Source organism: Saccopteryx leptura, chromosome 8, assembly GCF_036850995.1.
Source record: "Saccopteryx leptura isolate mSacLep1 chromosome 8, mSacLep1_pri_phased_curated, whole genome shotgun sequence".
NCBI classification, from domain to species: Eukaryota; Metazoa; Chordata; class Mammalia; order Chiroptera; family Emballonuridae; genus Saccopteryx; species Saccopteryx leptura.
In genome coordinates, this window is record NC_089510.1 from 1641151 (window position 1) to 1661181 (window position 20031).

Below are 20031 nucleotides of genomic sequence, written 5' to 3' on the forward strand. Positions count from 1 at the left end.
AGTATTTCCCAATATTCAAACCAATTATAAGAATCACGATTGGCTGAGTGAATGAGCTATTCTTGTGGCCAAGAACAAAGACGTCTACGAACTTAACAATATTATTCAGTCTAACAGTCAAAGCGAGGCAGTCACAAGTCCGTCAACACTTGTATGTGACATTGTGGAAGCAGATGAAATGGTTAATTATCCAACAGAATTTTTGAATTCACTTGATCTGCCAAGGATGCCACCGCACGTACTGCAATTGAAAATCGGCATGCCAATTATCATGTTGCGAAATATCAACCAGCCAAAGCTTTGCAATGGCACGCGGCTTTCAGTAAAAAAATTAATGAGCAACGTCGTAGAAGCAATCATCTTGACAGGACCTTTCAAAGGTGACGATGTCCTCATTCCTCGCATTCCCGTGATTCCAACGGATATGCCATTTCAATTTAAGAGATTGCAGTTCCCAATTCGATTGGTGTTTGCAATCACCATCGACAAAGCTCAGGGCCAATCTTTAGAACTATGTGGTTTAGATCTAGACACGGATTGCTTCTCACATGGACAATTATGTTGCATGTTCTAGAGTTGGCAAAGCAGACAATCTTTATATCTGCACAGACAATGGAACAACAAAAAATATTGTATACCCACAAGCATTGTGTAATTAAACCTATTAGAAATGTGCGCTTTCTCTTTTCTTTCTTTTCCATTTATCCAGACTGAGCCACAGCAACGCGTGGCCGGGTGCAGCTAGTTTTTAATAAAAGTAAAATAAAGAAGGCAAAAGGCTTGCAGTGAAACTACCACACGCTGCCGGAAGGAATAAAGGAAGCCAGCCCATCTCAATGGAGCAGAAGACTTAACATCAAGATGCCACATTCCCGAAAGGACCTACAGATTCAGTGCATCCCTAAGAAAAGTCCAAGGATTTTTTTTACAAAAATTAAAAACTCCATCCTAAAAATTGTTATATCTCAGAAGACCCCAAATAGCCAAAATAATCCTGAAAAACAAGAACAAAATTGGAGGTCTCACCCTTCCTGATTTCAACACTTACTATTATAAAGCTATAATGATCAAAATACTGTGATACAGCCTGACCGGTGGCGGTGCAGTGGATAGAGCGTCAGCCTGGGACACTGAGGACCCAGGTTCAAATCCCAAGGTCACCAGCTTGAGTGTGGGCTCACCAGCTTGAGCACAGGGTCGCCTGCTTGAGTGTGGGATTATCAGCATAATCCCAAGGTCGCTGGCTTGAGCAAAGGGTCACTGGCTCTGCTTGAGCCCCTCATGGTCAAGGCATGTACGAGAAGCAATCAATGGACAGCTAAAGTGACACAACTCTGAGTTGAGGCTTCTCCCCCTCCTCCCCCTTCCTCTCTCTTTCTCAAAACAAAAACAAAAGCAACAAAAACAGAAACTGTGGCACTGGCACAGACAGACATGCAGCCGACGGGATAGACGACAGAGCCCAGAAATGAACCCGTGTACATGTGGTCGAGTGATTTCCTACCACAGGGCCAGTACCATTCAACAGGGAATGACCTTGCCAACACGTGGTGGAGGAAAACTGAATATCTACATGCAAAGGAATGAAGTGGGATCCTTATCTTACACCATTTACAAAACATTAATTCAACATGGATCAAAGACCTAAAGCTATTAAACTCAGCATAAAATGGGGAAAAGCTTTATTTTGTGGACATTACACTTAAATTAGTGCAAGAAACAAAAGAAACAGACTGGACTTCATCACAGCTAAGAGCCGAGTGCGTTGGCTGACCGCGTGCTGTGAGGTAAGCACAGACGAGAACGACCATTCACGGACCGTGTCTGCACAGGGTCACGGTCTCCCTGTAGTGTGCGCAGAAGGAATGACTGACCTCTGTGTCTTTTTGCCACCGAACCGAACCTCTTCTCTTAGCAGAGAGAAGTGTGCCTCATGACTGGTCAATCCAAGCATAATCTGTGGGCAAGGATTAAGAAATGTCTGTTCCATCATGTTTCATAGTATCAGGTTCACAAGAGCAATCAAATAAAAAATATTTCTATACAGAGAAGAGCATAATTACTTTAAGGAAAATGAAACAATTTGTTAGCACAGTAAATACAGAAACATCAAAATATGATCCCCTGATAGATTACGAATGGGGTAAAGTGTGTGTACTTTCTTAAGGAAACAGTGTTTACCTTAGACATTCACTGCACACTCCCCACAAGAACACGTCCCCATGTGTGTGAAAACTCCTCTTGGCCTTCACACCTCCCACTGGCCATGGGCTTGGACAAGGAGCCCAAGGCCAGAGCTGTGCAGCAGGAGGAAGGGGAACTCTTCCTGGCTTGGGACACCTCTGAGTGAGAACACTCAGAAGGAACGGGAGACAAGCGTCCTCACTTAGCATTCTAATCCCCAGAGTACGTAAGCAGTCTGGTGAGCTACACCAACAATGGCGATGTCGTGTTTATTTTTTTTCTGTACTGATTAAAACAAAGTGCAACACTGATGAGGCCATCGGAGAAAGGAAAATACTCAGTGGTTATTTACATATTCAACAGCGATTGTTAATTTTTGTTTTATGTGGGCTAATGGCACTGTGTTATTTATTTTTTTCAAAAATTAACCCTCTTTGGAGAAACATTATGAAATATTTATAGATTCAGTGGTACAAGGTCTGGGGTTTGCTTCCAGAATCCAGAGAAGCAGGAGAAAGGAGACAGTCGGCAAAGGACGGGAGCTGGAAACGATCTAAGGTAAATAAAGGGCACGAGCAGGCTCTTCTCCACTTTTGTTTACATCTGAAAATTTCCACACACGCACACACACATGTGCACACACGCACACGTACACGTGCACATGCATACACACGCACCCACCCATGCACGCACACGCAAACACGTACACAAACGCACACGCATGCACACGTGCATGCACACACGCACCCACCCATGTACGCACACGTAAACACGTACACACACGCACACGCACACATGCATGCACACACATGCATGCACACACGCACATACAAACACACACAATCCAATGAAGTGATTGGGTCTTGGGGTCAAGTCAGGTGGTAAAGTCACGTATTAAGCATGAGGGTGACAGGGCCACCACCCTGACCTCAGCAGGTCACTCACAGCATTAGGGTCAGTGAGGTGAGCACGCCCACCACAGGGAGGCCTGGTGACCAAAACACAGGGCACGAGAGCCGGTCCTCCAGCTGCTCTTGTCATGGCAGAAGCGGCGGTCACTACCGCAGCCAGCGAGCCCCCTGCACAGAGACCGGGTGGTCTCAGGTGCTGAGCACCACGGCCCAGCACTCGGGCGGCAGGCCTCACTCACCAGGTCAGCGTCTAAGCCGTACAGACAGTGTCTGGTGTTGGGGTCGTGGTCTGGCTTCGCCTTCTCCGATCTGATAAACTCCATGATTTTATGCTCTCCTTCCCCGGGAGTCTAAATATAATGTTTTAAAAAGTTTGGTAATATGATTTGCATTAAAATATTCAATTAAAAAAACTCTTTAGGTAAAAAAATAAAAAATAAAAAAAGGTAACAACCTCATGACCTGAGAAATAGATGGTAACTCCTTGCCACGACTTGTCTGTAGAAATTTTCATGTTTACAAAATACTTCAGATGTTCGTGGAGTCTGGCCATGAATTCGGTCCCTATAAATATAAAAGGTTTAATTTGAGAGATAAGAAACAGTGTGTTGCCAGTGACAATATGAAACGGGATCTCGGTGTCCCGTTTCATGAGGTCTGAGACCTCCCAAGGAGGTCAGAAGCTTCTCCTCTAGAAACACGTCCTGTTGCATCTTTCCCCAACAAGCACCACGACTGTTTCTAATTTCACTGGTTATCCTGAAATGAAGCTACTGTCACACAGGGACAGCCAAGGGATGTGACTTACAGCTGCCTCAGGACCACGCCTCAAATATTTTCAAAGGGCAGTTTCAATTTCCTAATAATCCTAGATCTTCTACTTCCTCTGCTGGAGTCTGAAGATTTGTTTTTTTCTTTTCTTTTTTTTCTTTTTTTTGGCAAGGCATGCAACTTTATTCAGGTTGCTAATCACAGCAAAGGCTGCGGTTAGTATTACTACTCTTAACCTGGAAAATCCGTATGGATCTGGAAACTGTCTGGATGACTATGTTTTATGAAAGCCGAGATGGTCAGTAGTCAAGGCAATACAGTGTTAAACCACAATCAGGAGAAAGCTGGTGATTAAACCAAGCAGTGTGTGACTAGGGCACTTTATGAAAAAGAAAATGATCAGTTAGTAAAGAATTCATGAAAAAGTAAGATTTCAAGTTTACTTTTTTCCAAAGTAAAGGATTGTAATGATGTTTGACAATGATCTAGGAAGTACAGTATGCTGTTGTCTATAACATTAAACTTATAATACTAACGAATTCATTTATTCTTTAAGCCACAGAAACAGCACTGGCGGCTGGGAGCCTCGGCGTTGTATTTGGAACACGACAAGCTGGCCGCGTGGGCTGAGATGAACCACAGCCCCAGAGTCCGTATTCACACAGACTGTATTTCCCATGTATAAGACGCTCCCACGCAGAAGACGCACTGTTTCTAATTTCACTGGTTATCCTGAAATGAAGCTACTGTCACACAGGGACAGCTAAGGGATGTGACTTACAGCTGCCTCAGGACCACGCCTCAAATATTTTCAAAGGGCAGAGTTTCAACTTCCTAATAAACCTAGGTCTTCTACTTCCTCTGCCCCAATTCTACTTCCCCTTTAATTTGGGGGTTTGAAATTTGAAAAATTGTATTACGTAAAGTTATTGAACTCACGTTTTATTCATCATAAAATTCATACAACTCATCACTGTCAAAACTCCCATCCATTAGCTCGTCCTCATCTGTGTCTGATGACAAATCACTGTCTTCATATATCACCTCGTCCTCAGTTCCATCGATGGTATTGGAAATGCCACAACCACTGTCTGAGACGCACCCAGTTTTAGACCCCAATTTTTTCGAAAAAGGGTGCATCTTATACATGGGGAAATACGGTGGCCGGTGGCCAGACCCTAAAAGCTCCCTTTAGGTCCGAAGTCCTGTCCTCTGCAGGAGACCTGTCTGCTCTCGCCCACACCGCCCATCCCCACAGTGGTCCTCACAGGAGCGCTCATGACCAAGCAACCCGCCCGTCTCGTGAGGAGACACAACTGGACAAATAAAGTGCATGGAATCCTAAGGAAAAAATAACTGGAGGTAAAAATGACAAGACATAGTTGGAAAAATAAAATAAAATGTACATTTATGCCCCTCAGAGTGTCCCCGCAGTGAGTTTACCTGGGGTGATGCAGTTGGAGTCAAACCTGGCCTCCGTGGGGAGAGTCTCTCCTTTCTCCACGGCCTTTTTAATTTTGTCTTCTGCCTCCTTTGCTGACCTTAAATGAGAAGGCAGGAAACACCTTAAACTTTCTGGGAAAAAGTGGAGATCTTTCCATAAAGTAAACTGTTACTTAGATGTCTTTATAACAAAAATACCAGTGTGTCCATTTTAAGGTTCAAAACCATAAACGTTTTGAAATACTTATATTGGTAAAGATGAGCCTCAGTCTTGCTTGTGTCTATTATTTGAAGAACTGAGGTTTTTCAGGTAAGGACAATGCGAATAGAACATTGTAACAGTGTGAAACTGTCATCATTACAAACACTTAACTACAAAGTAATTCCTTTCTCATCACCAGTATACTGCAAACTGCTTCTCAGAATAAGCTCAAAAGTATAGAGCAGTGGTAGTCAACCTGGTCCCTACCACCCACTAGTGGGCGTTCCAGCTTTCATGGTGTGCAACCAAAGTAGAGCAACCAAAGTATAAATAAAAAGATAGATTTAACTATAGTAAGTTGTTTTATAAAGATTTATTCTGCCAAACAGCAAAAATCTGACATAAAGTACTTGGTAAGTAATTATTATTATATGCTTTAACTTGCTGTAACTCTGCTTTATAAATTTTATAAAGTAAAGTTACTTCCCTACTTTATAAATCACCATGACTGTGGAACCGGTGGGCGGTTAGAAAATTTTACTAACAGAGATACAAAAGTGGGCGGTAGGTATAAAAAGGTTGACTACCCCTGGTATAGAGCGTTCAACACCCATTATGCAGAGTGTGGCAAAAGTAGGTTCACAGTTGTTCGTGCAGAAGATAATGCAACAATTCACAAATAATAATGCAGAAGTAAGCTGTTCTATGCACTCACAACTGTAAACCTACTTTTGCCTCACCCTGTATCTACATTCACGATCAAAGAAGAAGTACATTGTAAACATGATTTCTAAGAATACTACATAAAAATAATTATAAAACTGTAATTGTCTCTTTAGGTCTCTGTTACGGGACTCGCAAGGAGTAAGACACGTCAGATGAGAGTAGTGCAGCAGAGGCTGAAACTCTTAGGCGGAATCGGCCCCGAGAAACTGCGTCACTGCATATTTATTGAGTTCCAAAAGCCACAGCTCAGCAGATAAAACTAGAAAGCTACAAAAGCCTTTTTCCCATCCATTTCATCCCCAATCCTGCACGTCTACTGTTTCCTCATGATCAAGGACACGAGAAGAGTCAGAGTCTCAGAGCTTATCAATCACAAAGGACATCTGGTTCTTGAAGGCGTTTCTCCAAGAATCCTGCGTACTTGCATTCAAGTAACCCCAGGCCAGGCTCCTGTGTGGTCAACACACTCCAAGATCTCTTGTCTCCAAGTAACCCCTGCTCTGAAGTTAACTACCGTTTATACAGGGTGTCCGTAAAGTCATGGTGCACTTTTGACCGGTCACAGGAAAGCAACAAAAGATGATAGAAATGTGACATCTGCACCCAATAAAAGGAAAACCCTCCCAATTTCTGTAGGATGATGTGGCAGCATGTGTGCATGCACAGATGATGACATAACACCGTGTACACAGCGGCCATGCCAGTCGAGATGTGGACAGTACAGAGGAAAGTTCAGTGTGTTCTGTGGCTTGCTAAATTCGAATCCGTGACCAAAGTGCAACGTGAATATCGGCGCATTTATAACGAAGCGCCACCACATAGGAATAACATTACTGGGTGGGATAAGCAGTTGAAAGAAACCGGCAGTTTGGTGGAGAAACCCCGTTCTGGTAGGCCATCAGTCAGTGCTGAGTCTGTAGAGGCTATACAGGATACCTACCTAAGGAGCCCTAAAAAATCTGTGCATGAGCCCACATCGAACTGCACTGAATAGGTATGAAACTGGGAGAGTTTTCCTTTTATTTGGTGCAGATTTCACATTTCTATCGTCTTTTGTTGCTTTCCTGTGACCGGTCAAAAGTGCACCATGACTTTATGGACACACTGTATTTGTGCAGGGTCTTTTCCTTCAGGTCTCCTCATAAAAACATTTGGAATAAAAGCTTAATAGCATTACTGGCACCAGCTGGTAAACCCAACTCGTCCTTGTGGCTGTCAGGTGCACCAGGCAGAAGGAACACGAGCTTGGGAGGCAGACGCAGGAGGTGTGAACACAGCATCCGAATTCCTGTCCCGTTTCAGAACTGCCACTCTTGGTGGCACACCAGCGTGCCACGCGGCATGCAGGTTAGGAAGCTCTGCTTCACGCACCTTTTCTGCAGCCTTGTCACTGTGCCCTGTGGCGTTCTCCTTCTGTGACCCACGTGGCCTCACCTTGAACTCTCCCTCTTACCAACCACCTCCATATAACCAACATTCTAAAGATTGCAACTGGGTGGTAACCTCTCCAGTGAAAGCCACTTCTCCCTCTTCCCTCCCCTTCCTTCATAGATTGAACAATTTGTTACAATGTGACAAGTTCTTGGGATATAGCAAAAGAGAAGCTCCAGTGGGAGATGGAAAATGACACCGCCATAAGGTTTATGTGACTACAAGAGAATGTTTCAGAAAGGGACAAGGTCAGACTATTAATCTAGGTCATAGAGATGAGGAATTTTTTTTTTTCTTTTTGTATTTTTCCGAAGCTGGAAACGGGGAGAGACAGTCAGACAGACTCCCGCATACGCCTGACCGGGATCCACCCGGCACGCCCACCAGGGGGCGACACTCTGCCCACCAGGGGGCGATGCTCTGCCCCTCCGGGGGCGTCGCTCTGTTGCGACCAGAGCCACTCCAGTGCCTGGGGCAGAGGCCGAGGAGCCATCCCCAGCGCCCGGGCCATCTTTGCTCCAATGGAGCCTTGCTGCGGGAGGGGAAGAGAGAGACAGAGAGGAAGGAGAGGGGGAGGGGTGGAGAAGCAGATGGGTGCCTCTCCTGTGTGCCCTGGCCTGGAATCGAACCCGGGACCCCTTGCACGCCAGGCCGCCGCTCTACCAGTGAGCCAACCGGCCAGGGCCTTGAGATGAGGAATTTTTAAGAGATTGGATAAAGGACTTAAATAAGAGAGGAAAAAAAGGGGGGGAGAAGTCCAAACTACTCTTGGGTGTATTGGTAGAGCAGCTATCTGCATGGTGTTGTCATTCACTGAAACAGGCCAGGTAGAAGGCAGGCACCTTTGAGGCAACGTGAGTTCAGTTCTGAACACGTTAAGCCTGAAATGTATCTGTGGAGTCCGAGGAGACACTGAGCAGGCACTTGGATATCAGGGGCCCTGGACGGAGGCATCTTCCAGAAAGACAAGTGTGGGAGTCATCAGTACAGACACAATCACTGAAGTCACTGGATAAGATCACTCAGGACCCAGGATGGAACCTTAAGAAAACATCAATATTTCAGAAAAAGCAGAGGAAGACCAGGAAAGGAGGCTGGACAGGGGCGGTCAGAGAGTGTGTGGCCACACGAAGTTTGAGAAAAGAAAGGCCGACTTGGTTAGAATGCCGCAGACAAAGGGCCCCTTCTTCAGCTCTAGGCAGTGGAGTCCGTCTGCCATCTGTGAGGCGGTGCGGTGGGTCTCGCAGGGGTCCCCAAACTTTTTACACAGGGGGCTAGTTCACAGTCCCTCAGACCGTCGGAGAGCCGCCACATACAGTGCTCCTCTCACTGACCACCAATGAAAGAGGTGCCCCTTCCAGAAGTGCGGTGGGGGGCTGGATAAATGGCCTCAGGGGGCCACATGCGGCCCGCGGGCCATAGTTTGGGGACGCCTGGCGGGGAAGAAAGCCTGAGGACAGACACGGGTGAAATGAGACAAGTGGAAGGGTTACGATGCAAGGCTGTGAGTGAAGAGAGCAGGGCCGATGGGGGGCGGGGTTGTCTCCGCTCCATTCCTCGTTGCCCTCCGATACTGGGGGCGGGGCGCTGGAAAGCTGAAACACTCAGACTCGTGGGCTTTCCCGCTGCCAGGCTTCTGCACGGGACTTGCATTTTGTCAGATGCGTCCAGCAAGTTTTGGAAGGGGCGAGTGGGGTCAGGTGCACTGGACAGCCGGGGTGTGGGTGCTGGGGGGGCGGGGTGTCCATCAGCCACAGAAGAGACCGCGTCACTCTGCCTCCTTGCAGGCACTGAAAAGCAGGCACGGGCGTCTATCTTTCCCTTAAGGACCACGCAGATGCTCTGGGGCTCTAGAGTCTAGATTCTAGCTGAATTTCAACTAAAGTGATGTCATCTTGGAGCCAACGGCTCAGCTCGGGTGGTAATTTGTTCATCTCTGAATCACAGCTGAAAGAAGTTCCTGGAACTACCTGTTCCCAAGCGGCCCGAGCGCCTCACCTCCTTGAGAGTGGCCGTCGCAGTGCCACCTACTGGTGCGTCTGTTGTACGGTGTGCATGGACGTCCTTTTTCTTGTTTTGAATTTTATTAGAGTGACCCTGGTTAACATAATTATACAGGTTTCAGGTGCCCAATTCTACAACATATCTCTGTACACCACAGAGTATGTCCACCACCCCAAGTCGTTTTCATCCATCACCATTTATCCCCCCATACCCTCCCTCCACCACACCCACATTGTCCACACCGCTGTCTGTGTCCATGAGGGTGTTTGTCCTTTGCTCTATCGCTCCCCCACCTCCCTCACCCAGCCCCTCCCACCTGACCGCGGTCAGCTGCTCTCTATGTAGGAACCGCTTTCGGCTTTGCTCATTAGTTCACTTTCTTCATCCCACAGATGAGTGAACTCACACTGTACTTGTCTTTCTCTGACGGGCTCACTTCACTCGGTACAATGCTCTCCCGGTCCATCCCTGCTGTCACAAACGGTAAGATTTCCTTCTTTTTTGTGGCTGCAAAGTATTCCATTGTGTATATGTACCACAGCTTGTGTATCTGCTCATCTCCTGATGGGCACTTGGGCTGTTTTCAGATCTTGGCTGTTGTGAATACGCTCCAATGAACACAGGGGAGCGTACATTCTTCTGAATTAGTGTTTTGGGATTTTTAGGATATACTCCCAGAAATGGGACTGCTGGGTCAAAAGGCAGTTCCATTTTTAATTTTTTGAGGTAACTCCACACTGCTTTCCACAGTGCTGCACCAGTCTGCATTCCAACAGCAGTGCATAAGGGTTCCCTTTTCTCCACAGCCTGTCAACATCTTTGTTGATTTATTTATGATAGCAATTCTGACGGGTGTGAGGTGGTATCTCACTGTGGTTTTAATTTCTCTGATTAGTAACCTTAAGCATCCTTTCATATGTCTATTGGCCATCTGAATGTCCCTTTTAGAAAAGTGTCTATTCAGGTCCTTTGCTCATGTTTTAATTTTTTTTTTTTTTTTTGGTGTTCAGTTTTAAAGGATCTTTATAAATTTTGGATATTAATCTCTTATTAGATGTATTGGAAATATCTTCTCTCATTCAGTGGATTGTATTTTCATTTTGTTGATGGTTTTCTTTGCTGTGCATGAACTTTTTAGTCTGATGTAGTCCTGTTTGTCTTTCCCTTGTTTCCCTTGCCCGAGGAGATATATTTGAAAAAATATTGCTGTAGGAAATGGCCATGATTTTATTGCCTATGTTTTCTTCGAGTATTTTTATAGTTTCATGTCTTAGATTTAAATCTTTAATGCATTATAAGTTTTTAAGTTTATTCTTGTGTACATATGGTGTAGTAAGTGTTCTTTATTGTTTTTTGCACATCTGTCCAATTTTCCCCACACCATTTCTTGAGTAGACTATCTTTACCCCATTGTATGTTCTCGCCTCCTTTGTCAAATAGTACTTGACCATGTAGGGGTGGATTGATTTCTGGACTCTCTTCTCTGTTCCACTGATCTGTATGTCTGTCTTTATGCCAGGACCATGCTGTTTTGATTACTATGTCCTTGTAGTATAGTTTGGTATCAGGTAGAGTGATTCCTCCAACTTTGTTCTTCTTTATCAAGATTGCTGTGGCTTTGGGGGGTCTCTTGTGGTTCCATATAAATTTTTGGACTATTTGTTCTAGTTCTGTGAAATATGTCATTGGTGCCTTGATAGCAATTGCACTGAATGTATAAATTGCTTTTAATGATGTTAATTCTTTCTATCCATGAACATGGTATGTGCTTCCACTTATTTGTACCTTCTTCAGTTTCTTTCTTCCGTGTGACTATAATTTACCAGTATAGGTCTTTCACATTCTTGGTTAAATTTATTCCTATGTATTTTATTCTTTTTGAAGTAATTGTTAATGTATTGTTTTCTCGGTTTCCCTTTTTGATAGGTCATTATTGGTGTATAAAGATGCAACTGATTTCTGAACATTTATTTTGTATCCTGATACTTTACTGAATTCATGTATCAGTTATAGTAGTTTCTTGGTGGAGTCTACAGGGTTTTCTTATGTATAGTTATCATGTCATTTGCAGATGACAGTTTTACTTCTTCCTTTCCAATTAAGATATCTTTTATTTCTTCTTAATGTCTGATTGCTGTGGCTAGGACTTCCAGTGCTATGTTGAACAAGTGTGGTGACAGTAGACATCCTTGTCTTGTTCTAGATCTTAAAGGAAATGCTTATAGATTTCACCCACTGAGTATGATGTTGGCTGAGGGTTTGTCAGAGATGGCCTTTATTATGTTGAGGTATGTTCCCTCTATTCCCACTTTACTGAGGGTTTTTAACATAAATGGGTGCTGGATTTTATCAAATACTTTTTTCTGCATTTATTGATATAATTACCTGCTTTTTAGCTTGCATTTTGTTTATGTGGTATATCATATTGTGGATGTGGTACCAACCTTGTATCCCCAGAATAAATCCCACTTGGTCATGGTGTATGACCTTCTTCATGCAATGCCGGATCTGGTTTGCTAATATTTTGTTGAGGATTTTAGCATCTATGTTCATCAGAAATACTGGTCTACAGTTTTCTTTTTAGTATCTTTACGTGGTTTTGGAATTAGGATAATGCATACATCGTAAAATGAGTTTGGACGTCTCCCCTCTACTTGAATTTTTTGGAACAGTTTGAGAAGGAGAAGTGTTAGCTCTTCTTGGAAGTCATTCTTGAAGGCTCACCCTTTGGGCTCTTATAACAATGTTTATATGCACCTAATTCTATTATAGACCTTTCTGCTTAAAGTAGCTAGGTTTCTATTACCTTGACTGAATACTGACTGATACACTGGGCTGATGTAACCCTTCCTCAATACTAAATTTTCTAGCCTCGTAGCTCCCAAAACTAGTTCAACAAATACTAGGGGTGTCTTGTAAAAACAGTTTCCAGTGTCCAACTTATAAAGATTCAGGTTCAATAAGTCTTGGATGGTACTTGAGAATCTAAGTTTTGGTAAGAGATGGTCCTTGTCTTCAAAGATTTCACAATGATTCCAGTATCTTCAGAATCTTTTCTCTGCTGGTATTTGACACACACCCCCCTCCTCCCACACTCAGTGCTGGCTTCCACGGTGCCCTTACGGCCCTTGACGATCCCCACATTTGATTCACGGGTGCCCTTAACCTGCCTCTACGGTGAAGGCTCATTATGCTAATGACTCATCAAATAAGCTGAACTTAGGCTTCTGTTCCTTCAACTCGAAAACCCTCTTTAACTTGACTTCTGCGAGCCATAAACAAAGAGGCAGCAGGCTCTCACTGTCCTTCAGAACATTTCACACGTCCAGGATTGTGACTTCACACCCTCTCTCTGTGCACGCCCTCTTCTCGTCCCTCCACTTCTGCTCTCCAACTCCAGGGCTGGTATTGCAGGGTGAGCCCAAAGTAGGTGCACAGGTGTTCACATGCAGAACAAAAGAGTAATCAATACATAATAACACATGAATGAACTGTTTCCTGTACCCACGGCCGTATGCCCGCTTCTGCCCACCTGCACAGTGGGCGTGCCAACCCAGCTCAGCTCTGTCCCCACGCTTCATCAGTCACCTCTGTCTCACCTGCCCTGGACGCAAGCTCGGTTGGGGGCGGGGAGAGGGGTCATCGTCCACCCCGAGCCTGGGCATCTGACAAATGTTTATTGAATTAAATTAAGTTTCCCTGATATTCTGATTAAAACCATTGCTCTGTTCATTCTGCAGTTTCCAGCCCCAGGCACACGACACAGCAGCTGTCTCTACTGCTACCATTGCAAATTATCAACCAGATGTTTGACCATGCGCCACCAGGAACAGCAGAGGGACGCCCCAGCCTAACACAGGCTTTGAGAAAGGCCCCTCTCTTGAATTATTGTGACTTAACTGAAACAATGTTACACTGTAGGTACATTTCCATTGCTAAGGAAAGTAGAGCAGAAAAGAAACATGAAGAGAGGATTCATTGTGTTAAGTCCGTTATACGTAGTTAAAATGCATTTGATTCATCTAAGCGGCGTTCTGAATGAAGCAAGAGGTAACCTTTTACCTGAAACGCCGCCCACGCTGCTGGTTCATTTTCGCTCGAGGAGCCACACCGTCCACAGCCATAAAAAACACTTTCCTAGGTTTAATGATGCGGAACAACACTTCCAAGTAGTGAAAAATATCCGTAAAGATTTTGTCGTCTGAAATTCTGAAGTGAACGTCATCATCGTTAGGATGGGAGCACTGGTGTATAATTCCATTCATATCCAGATACAAGTTGTCAAATTCAGGAATCTAAAACACAAACAAAAATGGTTAGGATCATTATTATAATCAACCAGGGATATCCAAGCAGCTGGGCAAAGCAGCTGATAAAAAGCAGGATATTGGGGCGGCCTTATTATATATATAAAACTGAGTGAACAGCCACATCTGAATAAAGAACATAAAGACAAAAACAGGAAGAACTGCTAAGACAGAGACACAGTATATGGTTACATACATTGTGTAGCAATTGATCAAAGTTACTGTCAGGAAATTAATTATTTAAAATAAGATAACCTGGGAAAACACCCCCTCCCAAAAAAAGTGCGTGGCTCACTTTGTACTTAAAAGATTGATTTCCTTTCTTCCTACTAGCTGACAGGAACTCTCCACGCCTCAGTTTTTCTGTTTGGATAAATAATGTCCATCTGTTTCAAAAAAGCTACGTGTACATGGTCACTAAAAGATTTTACAAATGACTTAAAGCCTTACTATATATTTGGTTTCACCAAAACAGAGTCACTGATTTGGTTGTATTAATTCTAAAAGCTTAGATTATGCCAAGTAATTTCGTTAACTCTGAAAACCGACTTCTTTTTACTCTGTAGCCGACGGCCAACAGGTCTCTGCTTTTACTAAGAGGCCTTCAAGCCTCTGGGTCTCACTTATTTTCCTCTGTCTACATGTTGGTGAGCGAGTAAGGGAGACACCACTGAAACAAATATATGCACTTCAATCAGGAACTGACATGGACACAACTTAATAGGTACAATACCTAGTGCAATTAAAGAATTTTTAGAGTAGTCTGCCTTACATACTAATTTTTAAAAAAAAGTATTTTGGGCCCTGGCCGGTTGGATCAGTGGTAGAGCGTCGGCCTGGCGTGCAGATGTCCCGGGTTCAATTCCCGGCCAGGGCACACAGGAGAAGCACCCATCTGCTTCTTCACCCCTCCCCCTCTCCTTCCTCTCTGTCTCTCTCTTCCCCTCCCGCAGCCGAGGCTCCATTGGAGCAAAGATGGCCCGGGCGCTGGGGATGGCTCCTTGGCCTCTGCCCCAGGCGCTAGAGTGGCTCTGGTCGTGACAAAGCGACACCCCGGAGGGGCAGAGCATCGCCCCCTGGTGGGCAGAGCGTCGCCCCTGGTGGGCGTGCCGGGTAGATCCCGGTCGGGCGCATGCAGGAGTCTGTCTCTCCCCGTTTCCAGCTTCAGAAAAATACAAAAAAAAAAAAAAAAAGTATTTTGTATTTTCAAACAAAAAAATACAACGGGCTTTCCTTGTATAAACTTAATGAGGAATGAAAAACAACTCTGAAACAAGCATTCAAGTCCTACCACATGCACAGGTAACAACAGCTTCTATTATTGAGAAAAGGACATGTCTTTGAACTTTAGGGGTGTGAAAAGTTTTGGCCTCTGAATCAATAAACACTATGAAAACATTTCAGCAGAGCACCCACTTGTAGTATGTACCACATAAAATTGTAAATGCCCTTACTGAATAACAGATACAACTGAAATAACTGTAATCATAAGATTTTAAAAGTACATTCAAGATTTTCAAGAAATCTGAAAACCCTCAATCAAAATCTAAATGACCTTTTATAGAGAAGATTGAGGGTCCTTTATAAAATTATTACGAAGCTTCCCTTGGAGAATAAACATACAAAGAATAATATTGAAAAGAAGAGTAATGAAAAAAAAAATCTGTCCTATACATTAAAAATTATAAAACGACTTGATTTAACCAAATAGTTTATAAGTAGTCTAAGGGCATACAGAAACGCAGTAACCAGAGGCATTTCAAATCCATGACAGAAAGGAATGGGGCACCTAGCTAACCATGCAGAAACAAAGCTAGCTCATTTTATAACAGAATAAATTCCACGAGGATTAGAAATTTTAATTGAGAAATGTAAGTAAAAAAATCATATACAAATATTTTGGTAATCAGGGTGGGGAAAGCCAGAAATCATACATCAAACAAACAGTGGAGCTGGCTATCTAAAAATATATTTTTAAATCGATAGGGATAAAAAAAAGAGCCATAAACAAGTTTAATGAATATGACAAAATGTAGAGAAATGCTTGCAAATTGGGACAAAGTCAACATTCCCAATATACAAAAATGCTAAAACGGAAGTAAGAAAAAGAGCAAAACTTAAAAGCACGGAAAATGCAAAGCAAGGAAGAAACACAAAAGTCTAATAAACACGCAGAGCCGTTCGACTCCTCCAAATTTCAATTAAAATGACACACCATTTCCCATCATGTGTGCAAAGATCAGGAAGACTGACAGGACCCATTATTGGTAAGGTTCCGGGAAACACATATTTTAATAAAGAGCAATAGCTGTCTGGCCTGTGGTGACGCAGTGAACGGAGCCTCGACCTGCGATGCCGAGGTTGCAGGTTCGAAGCCCTGGGCTTGTCTGGTCAGGGAACATCTGAGAAGCAACCACAAGGTCAATGCCTCCCACCCTACCTCCCAAAATCAATCAATAAAAAATTTTTAAAAAGCAATAGCTGCCATTTATTAAGCATTTATTAGAACATTTATAGTCACTGGCTCGCTTAATTAAAACAGCCTTAAAAGGAAAACATTTAGACTCCCCATCTTACAGAAGAGGAAACATTTAGACTCCCCATCTTACAGAAGAGGAAAGCCACAGAGCTAGAAAAGAGAGCAACGGCATTCACACCCAGTCGTCTGGAACGGGAATCGTCAATTGATATAACTAATGAAAGTATGTATCCAAAACTGAGGTATGGCATCTAACTCTGGATGACACGATTCCAGCTGCTTTTTACTTTCCTCTAGATATATAACAGCTTTTACATCTTTCTGTATTATATGCATTTTTACAAAACAAGTACACTTTATAGTCTGAAAAAAACCTGTAATTTTCCTTTTAGAAAAAAATTTAAAATTCTCTTAAACTTGATTAGTAAGAAGGATACAGCATGATTAAGCAATCACTGACTGGCCAAAGTAGCAAAGACAGTGAGAACACGCAGTAGAATCTTGTTCTGCAATAACTAGAAACTGTAACAGAAAGAGACCTCCAGGTTATCTTATTTACACTGCCCTCTGTGTCAACCCCAAATCCAGTGAGTCTGAGGGTCACTGTGAGCATCCCGAGTGTATCTGCAGCCCCTGTCCACTCCCATGGTGTCAGGCCATCCCATCTTCTCCCTATCCCTGTTCCTGCCTCAGTTTACCAACTGGCCTGCTTACTTCCAGCTTTCTCTCTCACCACTCTTTAGCCATTTTTATGAAACATAACCTGACCATGCTGCTCCCTTACTTCCTTAAATCCATATGATACTACGAATCCTTAATACCAAAAAAAGGTCATGGATGGTTTGGGGGCTACCTTTCCCGCCCATCCCATCCTTTCCCCTGCCTCCACAAACACCTACAAGCTAACGACACTAAATGAGAGAGCCCTCACTGCGCTGCACTGTCTCAAACCTCCGTGGCTTTACAGATGCTGTTCCCACTTCCAGAAACTCTTTCCTCCCTTCATGACGTATGGATTCTGATTCTGCTTTCAGGATGCAGCGTCGCTCTCTCTGTCTGGAAGCTCTGCCTTCCTCAGCCAAGGGGACAGGAAAGCTCCTTTCTTCATGTCCTATCGTACTTGTTTTGTGTTCCCAACAAATACAGGAGTGCCAGGCACGTAGTAGGTGCTCTGCACATGGCTGTGGAGAGCTGGAGTCTAATGTGTGTCCCTCCCTGCTGAACTCTGACCCCCCAGGCTAGGTCTCTGATGTGCTCACGTGTGGAAGTCTGGGCACACTGCCTGACACAAAGTGGGAAATCAAAAATATGTAAGGAATAAATCGATAAAGCTCTCCTTTTACTGACTGTGTGGCAATCTAGCCTTCCACACTCACGTGGAAGGCACACACATCCTGCTTTCAACTGTGGCTAAGTACCACACTAACATCTCTGCATCTAATTCTCTCACAACACCAGCTTCTTTTTGTTAGTATAACTTTGCATCCTACTTAGTGTCCTTGCAAAATGCCTTTCACATTAAGACAATATCTATTTGACTGTTCAAAAGAGCGTTAATTCACTGGGGAACAATTTTTTTTTTCATTTTCTGTTACATGAGGTTTTAGAACTGTTTCTATATATTTCTGCATTGCTGATTCCAAATCTGAAATCCGATTTTTGGTACATGCTCTAGTTTTTATGCAATTTTAATTTCTTTTTGTTACAGTTAATGGCATGCATTAATTTTTAAATTGGAGTTAGAGGGCAACGACTCTTGGATTGAACATAACCACAAGGCAATTAATGTTTTACAAACATCACTTTTACATAATTGTAGTTGTTTTTAAATGTTAAAAATTATTATCTGATAAAAACATCCTCTTGTCTTAAGATTGAATCATGGCTTCTTTGAGTAGGCGTAAATGTAATAGTCCTGACACCTCCTGTTATATATGTCGCTATTATGCACTTCAACGTCAAAGGCGCAATATTTCATCATTTGTGACATGTGCATATATTGCCTATTTTCAAGTTCCCCTTGGTAATCAGGACAAGAATTGGGCTCCTCATATTGTGTGTCATAATTGTGAGGAAATGCTTCGTGACTGGACAAAAGGAAAACACAAAGGGATGCCTTTTGGTATTCCCACAGTTTGGCGTGAACCTAAGGACCACAGCAGTGACTGTTATTTCTGTCTAGTCCACTCAAAGGGCATCGGCAAGAAAAAACGGCATATGATCACATATCCTAATATTCCTTCAGCAATACGACCTATCCCACACTCTGAGACACTCACGGTTCCAGTTTTCAATGGCTTTATTTCTTCTAAGAACGAAGAAAGTGAACATGATGATCAAGTGTATTTTGATAAGATGCATGAGGAAATGGTTGCAGAATCTGAAGGGTCTTCTTCTGATGCCAAGCAGTCATTAACCGCTCAGCAGTTTAGCCAACCTGAATTGAATGACTTAGTAAGAATGACATAAAAAATTGTCCTCAACTTTCCAAAGTATGAGGAGCATAACTAGATCATTTCTGTGGATCTTAAAAATGGTAAATTTCCTGTTAGGACACCAGAGAGGTTTCACGAAGTATACTTGCTTTCTGTGTTTGTGGGACAGCCAAGCTCAGGAGAAACACTGGACACAGAAGGAGTGGCCAAAACCTGAAGCTCTGGAAGCAGGGATGCAAATATTGTGAATGAACCTATAGTTAATTGAGACAGGATCATTTTTCCCACACTTCCAAACTTGGCTTAATGAAGCAGTTTGTTCAGGCTTTGAATAGAGAAAGTGAATGCTTTCAACATGTTATGTCTGCTTTTCCTGATTTGTCTTTAAAGATAAAAGCAGGTGTATTTGATGGACCTCAAATTCAAACCCTCATACATGACGAAGAATTTGCCAGGAAGATGAATAAGGATGAGAAACCAGCATGGCAGTCTTTTGTGGCAGTTACAAAGAACTTCCTTGGCAACAAAAAAGCAGAAAACTATGAACTTCTGGTTCAAAGGATGCTGTTGGCTTTCTGTGACATTGGATGTAACATGAGCGTTAAGATTCACTTCCTGAACAGTCACCTTGATCAGTTTCCCAAAAATCTTGGAGCTGTTAATGATGAACAGACTACTGCTGGAGCATCAAACTAGATTGTCCTCAACCAAACACAAACGCAAGAGCTACAAACACAAATTTTTGCCTGAATAGAATTTAAATGAGTTTTGTGCAAACTTTATGATTAAAATAAGTGTTTTAATATGTCCTATTTCAAAATTATAGACAAATTCTGATGCAATCATATCTTTTAGTGTATTTACTGCATTATATAAATTATTACATTTTCACAAAGATGATGCCCAAGAAGACATTCTACTTCATTATGTTAAATTAAATGTTGAAAATTTTACAATAAGATGAAAATCTAAAATCTTGAATTGCAAAAAAAACTGTAGCTTACAGAGAAAAACTAATGTCAAATTTGAGATCAGCATACTCGAATTAGGTAAGAACAAGTGTTTTTGTGGATGCAACAAAAATTTTTTCCCCCAGTGTTTTCTCTAGTTTCTTAATACTACTTAACAATTGTTATTT

At 42.9% G+C, this 20031-nt stretch overlaps 1 protein-coding gene and 1 long non-coding RNA gene across 3 annotated transcripts in view; one reads left to right on the forward strand and one right to left on the reverse strand.

Moving 5' to 3' along the window:
• Positions 1-20031, forward strand: part of LOC136379798 (uncharacterized) — a 555021-nt gene that overhangs the window by 290033 nt on the left and 244957 nt on the right. The gene's annotated exons all lie outside the window — the stretch shown is intronic.
• The window catches only part of XRN1 (5'-3' exoribonuclease 1), a 108950-nt gene that overhangs the window by 81691 nt on the left and 7228 nt on the right, over positions 1-20031 (reverse strand). For both annotated transcript variants that reach the window (XM_066347349.1, XM_066347348.1), the window contains exons 2-6: positions 13735-13967; positions 5310-5407; positions 3550-3659; positions 3335-3445; positions 1875-1957 (exon numbers count right to left, since the gene is read on the reverse strand). In XM_066347349.1, coding sequence (XP_066203446.1) covers positions 1875-1957; positions 3335-3445; positions 3550-3659; positions 5310-5407; positions 13735-13967 — 635 coding nt within the window. The remainder of the gene's footprint in view (positions 1-1874; positions 1958-3334; positions 3446-3549; positions 3660-5309; positions 5408-13734; positions 13968-20031) is intronic.